The sequence below is a fragment of the Lacerta agilis genome, chromosome 2, assembly GCF_009819535.1.
Source record: "Lacerta agilis isolate rLacAgi1 chromosome 2, rLacAgi1.pri, whole genome shotgun sequence".
NCBI lineage: Eukaryota > Metazoa > Chordata > Lepidosauria > Squamata > Lacertidae > Lacerta > Lacerta agilis.
The window spans coordinates 107284312-107299603 of record NC_046313.1 but is presented as its reverse complement, the minus strand read 5'-3'; the positions used below and the strand labels follow the sequence as shown (position 1 = coordinate 107299603).

The 15292-nt window shown below is 46.9% G+C and overlaps 2 protein-coding genes across 2 annotated transcripts in view; one reads left to right on the top strand and one right to left on the bottom strand.

Annotated features, from left to right (window-relative positions):
* The window catches only part of LOC117042396 (oocyte zinc finger protein XlCOF6-like), a 449944-nt gene that overhangs the window by 172539 nt on the left and 262113 nt on the right, over window positions 1–15292 (top strand). The window lies entirely within an intron of this gene.
* LOC117042154 (E3 ubiquitin-protein ligase TRIM11-like) lies at window positions 446–4751 on the bottom strand. The gene is made up of 2 exons (XM_033141645.1): window positions 4664–4751; window positions 446–1204 (listed from the first exon to the last, which is right to left on the bottom strand). Exons 1-2 carry the CDS (start codon window positions 4737–4739, stop codon window positions 567–569), a joined length of 714 nt encoding a protein of 237 aa, XP_032997536.1. The 5' UTR covers window positions 4740–4751; the 3' UTR covers window positions 446–566.

Below are 15292 nucleotides of genomic sequence, written 5' to 3'. Positions count from 1 at the left end.
TGCAGCCAATCGGAAGCCCCGTTGGACGTTCAACTTCCAAAAGAGCGTTCGGAAACCGGAACACTCACTTCTGGGTTTGCGGTGTTCGGGAGCCAAAACATTTGAGAACTAAGCTGTTCAAAAACCAAGGTACGACTGTACTTGAAATAAATGAGTTTAGATCTTTCCTTCACCATAATATGGTAACTGTCTCCTTACAGCCACCTTAGTTTAACATTATTATGGCCAACCCAACAGCCTCAAACTAGTGAGCAAGCTTTTATTTATTTAGCTATTGATATAAATATTTATATGCTGCTGTATCATTAAAAAAATGTCACAGTGGTTTACTGCAACATATAAAACCAGAAAGTAAAATCGTAAAAGGTTTTGAGTCCACCAGAACTTAGGTGTTAAGCAAAGCAAGGAAGAGGAGTGTGATGGAGGAAAGCTGTCCTGTTCTTGTCATCTGCATCGGTCAAAAATCCATTTCCCTTTTATCCCTCATGTGCGGCTGGTCGCAAAGAGCACTCACAGTTCAGAATTTGGCACTCGGCCATTGGGTTGAGCTTGGGGAATTTGAGATTTCAGCAGCTCAGTCTGACTCCCCAATACACCCCGAAAAAGGGACATATCCTCTCCCCGGAGAATGAGGCTGCAGGGAAAGTGAATATCAAGTCATCTGTATCTGCGTCAAAGAAATCCACACGACCTCCTTCGTAGTCCAGGTACACCCGGATCTTCCTGGGCTCGTATCTCAAGATCAAGAGGGTCCTCTCAGAGGATGTAAACGCCGTGAGCCGATAAGGAGACAATGGCGTCCTCAGTGAGTCTGGCAGGGCCTTGCCCACAGCCCAGATTCCCCCGTTGGGATTGAAATTGACCTTTCCTTTCCTCACGACGGACTCTCTGGCAACTCCCACTGCCCAGACCTCCATGTTTTCTTTCAACTCCCATTGCCTTTCATTTGGACGAGACTCTCCTTTCCTCCTGACGGACGGTTCTTGCGAAGCCCGCATGGCCTGCGGCGTCACCTCTTCCACTTCCACCTCCCACCAGTGTCTTCCGGAAGCGAGCTTCTCTTGGCCCAGCACAAAGGGCTCCCAGTCGAATCGTGAAGGGTTGTCGGGCAGGTCCTGTGTCCTGCATCCCCATCTTACTCTCTTCAGGTCCTGGGAGAGGATGAGGTTGGCATGAGCTGTGCCGGGATCCAGGGTCACATTCACTGCGGAGAAGGGGGAAAAATAAGGAAAGAAGGATGGTGGGATGGTGCCAGTAGAAGCATAAACATAACCAGAGGGGAACTCACAAAACTCCCTTTCTACCGGCTTTTGGTCAGGAGGCCAGCCTAACGTACCTTGCAGAGGTGTTGCGGGGATCGATAATACTAAATTTTTATTTCTACCCCGTCCTCCCCGGCTAACACAGTATACACAGTAAAACTGTACACAGTATACAGTATTAAATGTGAACAACGTAAGCCACCTCGAGCTTACAAAAACAGGGGATTTGAATGCAATTAAATTTAAATGCCTACCTGGTGCCAGGCAAAAGCGTGCCTCTTTAAGCAGGCCTTTGGTTGATTTGATGGACATCCTATGCCATTTTAAAATGTGTTTTGGGGTAGTGGTTATTGGGTTGTTGTTGTTGTTGTTGTTGTTGTTTTGTTTTGATTGTGTTTTATGGTTTTATATTCTGATTTTAACCTGTGAACCACCCTGAGACCTGCGGGTATAGAGCAGTATATAAATTTAATAATAATAATAATAATAATAATAATATAAACTAAAAAGTAGCCTCCTCAATCTGAGGGAAGTGTTTAATATTTAATGTTTCAATATATGCTGGAAGCTGCCCAGAGTTACGATTATGATCATTGATATATAATGTACTGGGGGAAAAATGCTGAAAGTATATTTTCCTAAGAAACCAGAAGCTATTCTTTTAGGTATTATAGGACCAGAAATCCCAAAAGATGAGACGAAACTATTTATGTACGCTGCGCGGACTCCGTTAACCTAGAAATAGAAAGATGGTACAACTCTGACCAAAGAGTGGCAGACAAAACTGATGAACTATGCTGAGTTGGCAAAACTTAACAGGAAGAATTAGAAACCAGGAAGAGGAGGTTTTTAATAAAGAATGGGGGAAAGTTTATAATTTATCTGTAAACAACTACATACATTGGCAGGATTGACAGAAAACATGTAGTAAAAATTTGAACTAGGGATGGATAAAGAATTTATAGAGTTATGAGAGAAAGGCAGAGGGGGAGGGGAATCATTATATTAAGATCCACAATGGGGAGGGGAGGGAAGTAAAAGGGGATTATATGTTTAATTCATTTGTTTATGTAAAATAGAAAGTGCAAAAATAAAATTGATGTTTTAAAAAAATACATATCAGTGCTTTTTTTTCTCTCTAGAAAAATAGGTGCCGGTACTCAGCATAACGTTGTTACAGTAAGTGTCCTCCCAGAAAAAAGCACTGGTGTTTATATATATGTGTGTGTGTGTGTGTGTGTGTGTGTATAACTAGCATGAGTTTGGCCAAACTGCGGGAGAGGCAGTGAAAGATAGATGTGCCTGGCGTGCTCTGGTCCATGGGGTCACGAAGAGTCGGACACGACTGAACAACAACAACAACAACAAATACACACAGACAGACAGACAGACAGACAGACAGACAGACACACACAGATATATATGTTGTTGTTCAGTCGTTCAGTCGTGTCCGACTCTTCGTGACCCCATGGACCAGAGCACGCCAGGCACGCCTATCCTTCACTGCCTCTCGCAGTTTGGCCAAACTCATGCCAGTCGCTTCGAGAACACTGTCCAACCATCTCGTCCTCGGTCGTCCCCTTCTCCTTGTGCCCTCCATCTTTCCCAACATCAGGGTCTTTTCCAGGGAGTCTTCTCTTCTCATGAGGTGGCCAAAGTACTGGAGCCTCAACTTCAGGATCTGTCCTTCTAGTGAGCACTCAGGGCTGATTTCTTTGAGAATGGATAGGTTTGATCTTCTTGCAGTGTATGGGACTCTCAAGAGTCTCCTCCAGCACCATAATTCAAAAGCATCAATTCTTCGGCGATCAGCTATACACACATATATATATATATATATATGGATAATTCTAAATTCTCTTGTTAAGTCCTCGCCCACTTCGATGTCAGCTGTCTCCAGGGAGGGGCATAAAACTCACCTCCTTCAGCACCCAACCCCCCCATCCTTCTCTGGCAATGCCCATCCATAATAACCGCAGCCCTTTTAACGGAGCGCAGGGCCAGAAATCTGGCGGGGAAGGAATCTGGCAGCAGCCGATGCTCATTGGGGAGGGAGGGAGGGAGGCCAGCAGCAGGGGGAGCCAGAGAAAGTGGCAACAACATTGAGGCGGAGCAGGAACAGGAAGCCGAGTGCCAGGGCCATGAGCCCCCCCTGGGCTGGTTGCAAATGGGAAGGGAGGAATGATGGTCCTTAGCACCGAGGAACCATTCTGTGCAAAGTTTCATGTGCGCACCAATGGCATTAATGTAAATAAAGAATAAGAACACATGCATTGCAACCTGATTTTGAGCCTTGGACACTCACCCCCTGAATCAAACGGTCCCCATCTCCTTTCACGTAACCTGAGCCCTCCCATTCTAAATTGGGGTAGATATTTAAACAGAAGTATCCTTGATGCACGTTGGCTGAGGCGGCCGCTGGCTCAGGATCGAGGGGGAACAAATTCTAGATTGAGGCCTAGCTGCTGCTTTTTCTCCAAGATGAAAGCAGCCAGGTTGATCATCTTTTTCCCCCACAACGTTTATACTGTGACATGCGATTTGGCCCATTTGTGTGGAGGAAAACACTGCAGACATTTCATGTTGTTACATTAAATTCATTCCCTGCCCTTTACTGGCAGGTCCCAGGATGGGTTGGAATGATTTAAATGGGTGTCAAAGGCCAGGGTAACCTCTCTGAAGGGGCCAGACACACCTCTGTGGGGAGGAAACTCCACAACTTTGATGCCAGGAGTGCCAGCTGTGGGTGCCCGGGGCCGTGGGTGCCATGCAGCATGCATGGCCCTGGCACCAAAACTTGTAGGTGCCCGGCCCCTTCACTTTGTGGGTGCTCATGCACCCAGGGAGTTGGCACCGATGTTTGAGGCTGCCACAGAAAAAGCCCCCTCCCTGAACATCTGTGGGCAGTGGAAATACCCTCTCTTCTGATCCTAACACCCAAGAGCAGGCATCCCCAAACTTGGCCCTTCAGATGTTTTGGGACTACAATTCGCATCATCCCTTGCTAACAGGACCAGTGGCCAGGGATGATGGGAATTCCAAAACATATGGAGAGTCGATTTTGGAGATCCCTGCCCAAGAGGGTCTTTCAGGGAAGCAGGCAACCTCTCAGATATTTGGGGCCTAAGTCATTTAGGGCTTCGACCACCACCAGCAAGAGCGCCTTAAATTCACCAAGAACTGAACTGGCAACCGATTATTATTTTTACTTAGGTGTTCTAACATATAGCAAGGTGCAATCTTGTGTTAAGAAATGCTTGTTTTGATATAGGATCACACTGAAATGATGTTTTTCATGGGGGGGGCAGGTGCAATTTAATACAAAGGCCCCCTGCTTGACCTCAACCTCATGCATTTATAAGAGCCAAAAGCTCCCTTATGTTTCAGTCGCGGAGATCTACCTTTCTTCCGTGTCTGTGAAAGGATTCGTAGAGGCGTGTTCTCCTTGAGCTTTTCATGCAGGCACAACCTTGCCATGGGTTTGGTGTTGCTGGCAGAACAGTGCAAAAATGGGTGGCTTCGGCAGTGCGTTCGCTCAGGGCGGGGTCAGTCCTTCCCCTGACTGTGGTGTGGCAGGACTCCTGCAAGGCAAAACATTTAATCTGAAGCCAACAGAGACCTCCACCTCCTTTTTCTCTGCCTCCCCAGCCCTGAGGGAAGGCACAGTCCCTTTGCAGAAATGCTGGGAGGCCTTCAGCCCTTCAGATGTTCTGGGGCTCCATTTCCCATCATCCCTGAACATTGACCATGCTGGGTAGGCCTGATGGGACGAGGAGGAGGAGGAGGAGGAGGAGGAGGAGGAGGAGAACATCAACATCTTTCTCCAACCCTGTTTGTTGGTTAAAACTCTTCTCACCAATATCTCCCATTTGTGTAGGGGATAGTGAGAGTTCCTTTGCATTATTCTATTGCTGTTTCAGTTCGACTGGCTCCATTCCCTTCCCCTCCCCTGCAGACTTAAGAGAATCTGCCTCTTTCCATTTGCTTGTAGGCCTATTGTATTTTAATTTTCTGTTGGAAGCCGCCCAGAGTGGCTGGGGAGACCCAGTCAGATGGGCGGGGTATAAATAAATTATTATTATTATTATTATTATTATTATTATTATTATTATTATTATTATTATTATTGAGATGTTTACAAGTTTTTTACGCTGCAGTGGTTGTTCTGCAACTTAATGCAATGTCGTATACCGCAGCCGTGTCGTGTGAGCTCCCCTGTTCCGCCGTGAGCCCACAAAGCAGTACCATGCTCCCGTCAAAGGCTAGCTGTTACCCCTGAAAAGAAGCACTTCCATGAGGTGTTGTTGTGGCTGCACTGCAACATTTTGTTGCAGATGCCCATTTGTCGGCATCAGTTGCTGAGCTGCTCTGCACGCTGCAACCTGAAAGGCACTGCGGCGGGGTGTCTATGGGTGCCGGATTCCACGGGTTAAGGCAGGGGTCAGCATCCTTTTTCAGCCGTGAGCCTGTCCACCGTCCCTCAGACCATGTGGTAGGCCGGACTATATTTTGAAAAAAAATATGAACGAATTCCTATGCCCCACAAATAACCCAGAGATGCATTTTAAATAAGAGCACACATTCTACTCATGTAAAAACACCAGGCAGGCCCCACAAATAACCCAGAGGTGCATTTTAAATAAAAGGACACATTCTACCCATGTAAAAAACGCTGATTCCCAGACCATACGTGGGCCGGATTGAGAAGGCGATTGGGCCGCATCTGGCCCCCGGGCCTTAGGTTGCCTATCCCTGGGTTAGGGAGACACCATGGGGTAGTTTCGCCAACCAGATGTGTCGATAGATTCCTTCGGTCCGTGGCTAACTTCAGATGTGCTCAGAAAATTTTTTGCAGCAGCTACACCTACAACAGCATTCCTTTTACTGAACTGAAAGTCAAAGTGAAAAGGTACGGGCTCTTCCAGAAGAGAGCTTAATGCTACAAACATGGTGGTAGAGTATTGCATATGCTGGCAACAGATTCTATGGGATTTTCCTTGGAAAGGGCAAATATGGATTAAAAGGGTGGGGGGTGAATATGGACTGGCCAACGATATCCTGTGGGTACTGCGAAAGTCCTGCAACCACAAGAGGCACCAATCTCACAGCAGACTCCTGCCTAGAGGCACCCTAAGGAAACTCCAGAGTAAGGTAAAGGTAAAGGGACCCCTGACCATTAGGTGCAGCCGCGGACGACTGGGGTTGCGGCGCTCATCTCGCTTTACTGGCTGAGGGAGCCAGCGTACAGCTTCCGGGTCATGTGGCTAGCATGACTAAGACACTTCTGGCAAACCAGAGCAGCGCACGGAAACGCCATTTACCTTCCCACCAGAGTGGTACCTATTTATCTACTTGCACTTTGACATGCTTTCAAACTGCTAGGTTGGCAGGAGCAGGGACCAAGCAATGGGAGCTCACCCCATGGCGGGGATTTGAACCGCCGACGTTCTTATCGGCAAGCCCTAGGCTCTGTGGTTTAACCCACAGTGCCACCCGCGTCCTCCAGAGTAGGCTGAGCTTTAAACTAGAGTAGGTAACCATTGTCCCTCCAGATTGTGGTGCTGCAAAGTAATTTTAAGAAACCCTGGACTTGAGGGGGGTCTGTTCTGTGAGGAAAAACACAATCAGAACTTCATTTTGCCCCTCTCTCCCCCCCCCCACAGAACTGCCATTTCATAATATACAGCTGCTCCTCTATTCCTAATAGGTTAGCGCAGGGCTTCCTGAACTGTGGTCTGTGAACTTCATTCGGGTGGCCCATGGTGAAGGGGACAGTTCAAATAGCTAAATATCCCATATTGATTATAAATGCCTTAATTGCTTTTCTAACCTGTTTAAAATATATAATTTTTCTGTATTGCTGAATATTAAGAGAGACAGTCTCTTAGAGGCAGAGACCTTGGAAAAGGAATGTGCCTAATGTTGCTTCTTCAACTATTTCTGGGAAATCAGCCAAAACTAGCCAGCAGCTTCAAAGTTTTGATAACGGTGTACGGTCTGGAATTAAACAATGGCCTGTTAATACAGAAATAGCACCTTGGCTGTTACCATAGAAACACCATCACGAGAGAGGGGGACGGAAAGCCCCTTTTAAGGAATATGCCGTTAATTGTGGTTAGCCTTTAATGGGCTTAAGAGCTGGTCTTGTTGATTGATCATACTGGAGGCATCAGGCTTGTTGGAGTTGTGTATCCATTACATGTATTGGTATGTATTGATTTATATTTGTGTATTGTTCCTATGGGTCTTTGGGAGAGGGGCAGCTCTGAGTTGTGTGAGCAAGGGGGGCTCTCAGCCTTGGACGGGATGCATGCGCTTTCTGAGCAGACAGGAGGAATGCAGCTGGAGTTGGCTCCTGCCACCTGTATTAATATTGTATTCAGTCCATTAAGATGTAAGGTATTTCCTAGTTAGTAGACTCATCCCCCTGCATGGGTATTATTGATTTATGCTTTTGTATTTCCTATCTAATGCAATAAGTATTATTGCCGGTTAACTGAAGTTATGCTTTCTTGCTGATTAGGCACACACACATGCCCTATGAATAGCATACAATAGCGGATCTGTGTGCTGACAAGCTAGGTGATGTTGCTATATTTCTGGGAAGTCTGCCAAGTACATTCAAAGCTCGCCAGGTACACATTCCCAGACTGGGGAGAGCGAGTTGGGGAGGCTTTGGGAGGTTGTACTCCTAAGGAACATGTGAACCTTGAGCCAATTTTCGGTTTCTATTTTCGGTTTCTGTATTGTCTTTATAAGCAGTACGCGCCAGTCTCTCAGTGCTCAGTCCAACTTTTGGATTGTGCCTTTTGCTTTACATATGTAACTCAAAATAAATCCTGCTGAACCCTGCATGGTGTTTTGCCTCTTCGTGTTCCTGAATCCACCGCTCAAGAGCTCAAGAGCCCATTATGGTCTTACATTTGGCGTCCCTGGGTGGGCCAGGGCTCTTTGAGTGTTGGATGCTGACATGAAGGCAGGTCTGTGCCTTTTCTGGTCTGGCTTGTGGTCGCTGTAAACACTTGAAAGTTTCTGTGCACGCCAGGCTACCTTTGACTGGGAAACTGAAAGCCGTTTCTGTGGCCACTGCCTGGCCGCGAAGGAACAGACACAAGGAACAGGAGAAGGAGCAGCGCTGAAGGGCAACCCGCGGGAAGGGTAAGTAAGGAATCCCCCTGGGAGAGGGGATAGGGAAAGAAGAATTGATCATTCTTCTGGGAGGTGGTATAGGTTTGTACGAGTGGACCCGATCAGTCCATGAGACAACTGAAAGCCACTCCCTAGGGTAAGGGTGGACGTTTTGAACACCCAGAAGGGAACTGGGACGTCTTGGATGTCTTAGAAACTGGGAGAGGGCTAGTGGGCACGCACAGGTATAAGACGTGACCCAACGCTGCTCTCAAAAGAGGAAAGGGAACTAGGACGTCTTGGATGTCTTAGAAACTGGGAGAGGGCTAGTGGGCACGCACAGGTATAAGACGTGACCCAACGCTGCTCCCAAAGGAGGAAAAAGGGTTGGACGTAGGTGAAACGTCCAGAAGGGAACCAGAGATAGGTTGGGAAGGTGGTGTGTGAGGCGCCTGTGCGGTTGTAAAGAGTGTATGAGTGGGGGACCGTAGAGGAAACCCAAAACTGAGTGTGGATCTCTGCCTTGGCAGAGACGGGACTGGCAAGTAGTGAGATTCCTGTGTGCAGGAGACTGCCCAGGCCACGAACCCCGGGTGCGAGTGTGTGTGTGCAAGCACGTTTGAAGGCGCGGGAAATGGGGGGAGGTTTTTCAACCCCACTGACCCCGCTCCAGTGCATTTTGAACAACTGGAAGTTAGCTAACAAAGGCAATGACTATGATATCAAGCTAGACAAGGAAAAGATGAGAAGTCTTTGTGAAGTGGATTGGCCAACACTAGACACCGGATGGCCATCTGAAGGATCCTTTGATCCTGTGAAAGTGAACCCACTGTGGGCAGCAGTAATCCAAACACGTTTGGATCAGATTCCATATGTAAATATATGGAAAGGGTGTATAGACCAGAACCCGAAGGAACAATGCAAAAAGAAGATAATGCCATGCTCTGGAGAGAAAGCACAGTTGCAAGTAGCAAGTGATCTCGACAGAACAGATGTAGACATTGTTCAGCAGACAACCCCTTATGTTCCCAGTGCTCCATTCCAACCCCCACCGAGTCAACCGCCGCGAGGCCAGGCTCCAAGGGCAGTAGAGGAACAAGGAGGAGAGACAGAGGCAACAGACCCCAAGGCAGTTCTTCAAACGCCTAAGAGAAGTGTGTATCCCACCCATGAGTTAAACCAACAACCAGAGGATTTGCCATGTACCCCTGACATCCATGCCAGAACCCCAGAGAACACTGCAGTAAATTACCAAAGGGCTAGGCTGATCATGAAGAGGTGGCAGGCTGCTGCAGGTGGGTCTGATGGGCTTTTGAGGCTGGCTCAGATAAAAATTAAAGAATCTGAGGAGTATTTAAGAGCCTTCCTGAGCACAAGCGAGCTGGTGCTAAATTATGAGGAACAGCGGAGACTAAAAGAAATGGAAAGAGTGAAGGGAATAACGTCTAATTTAATGCCGCTCCGCCAGGCATGGGATGCGCCTGGGCCTGCCCCACGGGAAGGGGAACCCCTGCCCAGAACTAGTACTTTCCAGCATATCCCACTTTCTACCACTGACCTGAATACTACCCCTACTTGGGAAGATTGCCAGCAGACATTGCAAACAAGCGAAGAAGTGCAGAGAGTACGTACTGAGGCTCGTCGCCTTCTGGCAGACGACAAAGTAGACGAGGGAGAAAGATTGCTTCAATATCCCCTCACAGATCCCAACTGGGATTACAATGAGGCAGATGCCAGGCAGAAGCTCAAATCTTATAGGAGCACTTTGATCCAAGGGCTCATTAGGGATGCCCGAAAGCCCACCAATATGGCAAAAGTTTCTGAAATTATCCAGAAGCCTGATGAAAGTCCTGCCATGTTCCTGGAAAGACTGAAGGAGGCATTTCGAATCTGGACACCCCTAAACCCAGAGGAGGGGAATAATGAGATATTATTAAAAACTACCTTCATAGCCCAATCAACCCCAGATATCCGCAAGAAAATACTGAAGAAGGGTGGTTTAGAAGGCCATTCATTGGAGTGGACGATAGCAACTGCTCAGCGTGTATATGATAATAGAGATGAGGAAAAGGAAAGGAAACGAGAGAAGTACAGAAAGAAGAAATTGAATATGTTGGCACTGGCTATAGGGGAGAAGCAACAAGGAGAAGAGGAAATGAGGAAGGGAAGAGGACGTGCAACTGAGGGAAGAGGACGTGCAACTGAAGGAAGAGACAGAGAGCGCGGAAACTGGTTTAGGGAGAAACCAGTGTGCGTTGTGCAGCCGAGAAGGCCATTGGATTGGAAAAGGGATGGCCCAAACAGGAGAACGGGCGAAGACTGGAACCAAGGGGAACCGAGCCAAGGAAGAAGAGGAACCAGAGGAAGAAGAGGAAACAGTGAAAGTCGCTACTCCTATCATACAGACCGATGGAATAGCGGACAAGGAGGTCCAGTACTCATGGGGCTGGCAAAGTTTTGAGAATCAGCAATAGGGAGGACCAGGTTCACTTTAGGGTTCCCCTGAACTCATGGCCCAGATGTAAATAGGGAACCAAGTGGTCAATTTTATGGAGAATTCAGTAGTTCCAGTGGCAACTACAGCAATCAGCAAGCAGTCAATCAAAGTTACAGGGGCAACAGGGACCAGTCAAGTAAAACCTTTTCTACAGCCCATGGAATGCGTGATTGGGGGCGAACGCTGACCCATCAATTCCTAAATATGTCAGAGTGCCCCATCCCTTTGTTGGGTCGAGATCTTCTTACAAAGCTCCAAGCCCAAATTTCATTCTCCGATAAAAGCAGCTATGTTCAGAATGGGAGGAGATTAGCGAGATATGAAACAGTTGAAGCATGTCCATGGGATCTGGGAACGTCAGCTCAGACAGCTGTATTAGTGGCCTCACCCAAGTACTATGGTTGGCCAATGTACGAACTGTAAACATCTATACAGACTTTGAGTATGCTTTCCTCACACTAACGAGGATGAAGCTATATGGAAAGAATGTTGGTGGCTGAAATCAGATGGGCACAATGTGAAATGCCGAAACCAGCTAGCAGAACTGTTGGGAGCCGTTTGGACCCCTGAGATGATAGCCGTGAGGCACTACAAAGGGCACCAGAGAGGAAAGGAACCTGTGACCCAAGGGAATAGGGCGGCCGATGGGGCAGCAAAGGAAGCTGAGCCTCCCTGTGCCGAAGTTTTTGTGTTTGAGGCACCTATCCAAAGCAAGATAACTGCAGTTCCAGTGCAGAATGCAGCAAATGAAGTCAGTGACCTAGGTATGGCCGAACATGCCGCACTTGGCTTACTACCAGAAAGCACAGAGAATGTTGTAGTTGAAATCAGAAACCAGTATTTCCAAAGGCAAAGCCAAAGCCAAAGCCAAGGCAAAGCCAAAGGCAAAGGCAAAGGCAAAGGCAAAGGCAAAGGCAAAGGCAAAGGCAAAGGCAAAGGCAAAGGCAAAGGCAAAGGCAAAGGCAAAGGCAAAGGCAAAGGCAAAGGCAAAGGCAAAGGCAAAGGCCAAGGCCAAGGCCAAGGCCAAGGCCAAGGCCAAGGCCAAGGCCAAGGCCAAGGCCAAGGCCAAGGCAAAGGCAAGGCAATGGTAAATGAAAAAACTTGAACCTCTCCGTGCTGAGACGGTAGAAGAAGACTTGCCCACAAAAAGGTGGAAGTGGAGGTCTACAAGCAGAATGCAGAGACTGAGATCCATGTGTGGAGAAAAGAAACGGATGGCCGTGTCCAAAGGTGGAAATGGAGTTCCTCCCAAGGAGTGTGGAAGCTGGGACAGCAGACTTAAAGGAGTACTTGGAGCCTTTCACAAAGGCAGAAGAATCAAATGCATCTGTTTGTGTGGAGGCCATCACAGTGAAGCCAGATGTGAAGGTGGAAGCAGAAGTTCTTGCAGAGAAGGTGGATATAGAGTCTGCGGTAGAGATTGCCAAGGAAAGAGTGGAGCGAGGTTCTTGCAAAGACGTTGAGGCAGAGGACTCCACAAAGCAAAGAAGATGGCATCCTCTATAGAAACAGCAGAAGGTGATATTATTCTTAAGGAAAGGAAAACAGAAGCCCCCATAGAGAAGGCAGCCCTCAAGGCTGGTGTGAAGGTCTTTGCAGAGAAGGAGGGCGCATAGTGGAAGTGAAATTTCCTCCTGAGAAGGTGCATGAGGAGATCTTTTCAGAACAGTCAGAAGAATTATGGAAGCGGAAGCCGCAGCCACCGTACAGCCAGGACTAAAGGAGATCCTGCAGAATGTGGAGAATGAGGTCGGTTTCAACTCTGAGGTAGAAGATACTTCAGATTCCCTTGCGACATGTGTTGAGGTAAATTCTGATAAAGCCTCTGCAATTGGTGACAGGACTGAAGCTCCTGAGCAGAGAGGAATGCAAGATGTTTATGCAGTTGTTATTGAGGGGCCTTCAATGAATGAAGTAGAAGATGACCCTGCCCTAAAAACATCAACAGAGCAAGCTGTAGCTGAGAGATCTATGGAGAGGGGAGTAGCTGAAGTCTCAGCACCTGATCAAAACATAGTGAATGTCATCCAAATGGATGTAGCAGATGCCAGCCATACCTTGAGATGGGCAGGCACGGAAGAAAGTTGAAGTTGATGTTCCAGAAAGTAATGAACCGAAGGATGTCACGCTTGTAACTGCAACTGAAGGATCTTTGCAGAATGACAAGGAAGATGCGCTTACTTTGGGATCAAAACGCACTAAGGCCGAGTTAACAGAGGATGACACTGTGAAAAGTGAGTCAACTGTGGATCCCCCGAGAAGAAGAAGGAAAAAAAAAAAAAAGAGAGAAGAAGAAAAAAAGGTTGGAAGCATAGAGCTAGCAACTAAAGCGAAATTCACAGGAATGGCAGCAACTGCAGCAGTAAAGACCAAAGGTGGAGGCACCCTCATCTCGGACTCTGGTGCCTTATCAGAGGAAGGAAAGAGTTCTGTCACAGAAGGAAGTGAAGCAGGTGCTAGTAGCAGAAACAGAAAAAATCAACAGGAAAAATTGAACTTGCTGGTGCTGATGTACTTTGTGCAGCTCCAGTGCAGCAAGAAGTAACCACAGAAGCAATTACAGCTAGAGAAAGAAAAAAACTTCAGGAGTTGAAAAAGCAGCTGAAGTATCCTGTGCTGAAGAGACAACGGAAATGGTTTCAGCTGTTTCGAGAAATGTTATAGATATTGAGCATGATGTGCAATCACTGTCTCAGATTTTTGTCTTTGAACAGGTGGACCCAGGCTAGAACGCCTTGTGTGCTGGTGGAACCGTTGCCGCTATCGAACCAGGAGCCGAGTGTGGGTCAACATACCGCCCCATTCTGCGAGGCCTGGCGAGGGCAGCGTACTGTTCTCCTGTCTATTCCAACGACAGTGAAAGTTACCGGTACCATCCCGTGGGTCCACCGTCCGCGTGTGAAGGAAGTTGAAGCAGATTGGACAGTGATTCCTGATTATTTCTCGATGTCCGCGAGACGACAGCCCTGCTGGTGCCACACCCGGGAAGCTGGCACCTCTACGCACGGCAGAAGAAGCTGGGAAACATCAGCAGCTGAACGGTATCAGGACAGTTGGACAGCAGGACAGTGCTACCATTGGTTTGTCCAACCAGTCAAGGCAGGGCCTATAGGGCCACTGGGGAACAGGAGTGGGTCCATAGACCGTTCCTCCTAATCCGGAAGGTGGGCATCACACACGAGGTGTATTGCTCTACAGTAATCGCTATAGCCACAGGGGCCAAGTGATATACCAGAACCATCTGAGTCAGGAATTAGAAAGGAGGTGTGTACGGTGCAAGTCAGTTTCCCCCGTCAATAAATGGAAGGGTCACTCCCTCAGGTGGAGGTTCCAGGAACCCAGGGTCAGGAAGAAACAGTAGTTAAGCTGCTTGGAATACTTCCAACAGCAGGAAATCTTCCTGTGGTACGTGTGGCCTATACGTTGATCCCCAAAGGTGGAGAGCAGAGAAATGATGCCCCACGAGAACACCACGCAAAGAGAGAATACACTGAGTTTTCTAGGTGTTAGCATCATGTTAACTATACTTTACATGGTGGTGGTATTTCTTTTCCTATTGAGGCACCTACAGGAGCGTAGGTTGCGGGGAGGGACCCAAAGGAAATTGCTCGGTACGCATGTCAGGCCCCATAGATGCAAAAGGTGAAAAATGCCTTTGATACCCATCCCATTGAACCTGATTGCTTTAAATACGAACATGCATACCATTGCGGGAGAGTTAATGATGTTACTACCCCTATAAATGGAGAGGAGGTGCTACCTGATAGTGGCTCACAATTGGTCTCCATGGCCGAGGACCATATCTGTTTGTTATTTTGTTATCAATTTACATGGCCCCTTGTTTAGCCCAATGTGTCCAAAAGTGTATTTCTGATTCTGTGCAAAGGATAACTGATCCCTATAAAATGACCCTGTATCGCAGTTTGGCTCAGGAGGATTCGTCAGACGAACTCGTACTTGGAAAGTCCGAGTTGTCTGAAGAGAAAAGGAGGGAATGAAGGGGACAGTTCAAATAGCTAAATATCCCATATTGATTATAAATGCCTTAATTGCTTTTCTTTTTTTTTTATCTTTCATATGTTTATTTTTTTTTTAATATAATTTTTATTATAGATTTTACAGATACAACCAAAAAAAGAAAACTCCACCACAAGTACAGTCTTGAATAAAGTTATATACAGTAATCATTTTGCTTGTATGCGTCTTATTTTCCAATTTTGAACACAATATAATGTACTTGTTATACATATACAGATACTATACAACCGTCTAGCAAACAAATAAGAAGTTAAATACACACCGTGAAAAAAGAAGGAAAAGAAGAAAGAAAAAGAAAAAAAAAGGAAAAAAGAAAAAAAAAGTAAAAAATAATGAGAAAAAATAAAGAAAAAGAAAAGAAAAAAGA

Bases quoted from the DNA above. Each gene is read 5' to 3' on its own strand.
- LOC117042154 (XM_033141645.1), bottom strand. From the start codon at position 4,739: ATGGCAAGGTTGTGCCTGCATGAAAAGCTCAAGGAGAACACGCCTCTA. The intron at 1,205-4,663 runs GTAGATCTCCGC...CCTTCTCCGCAG, and splicing joins TTCACAGACACGGAAGAAAG to TGAATGTGACCCTGGATCCC.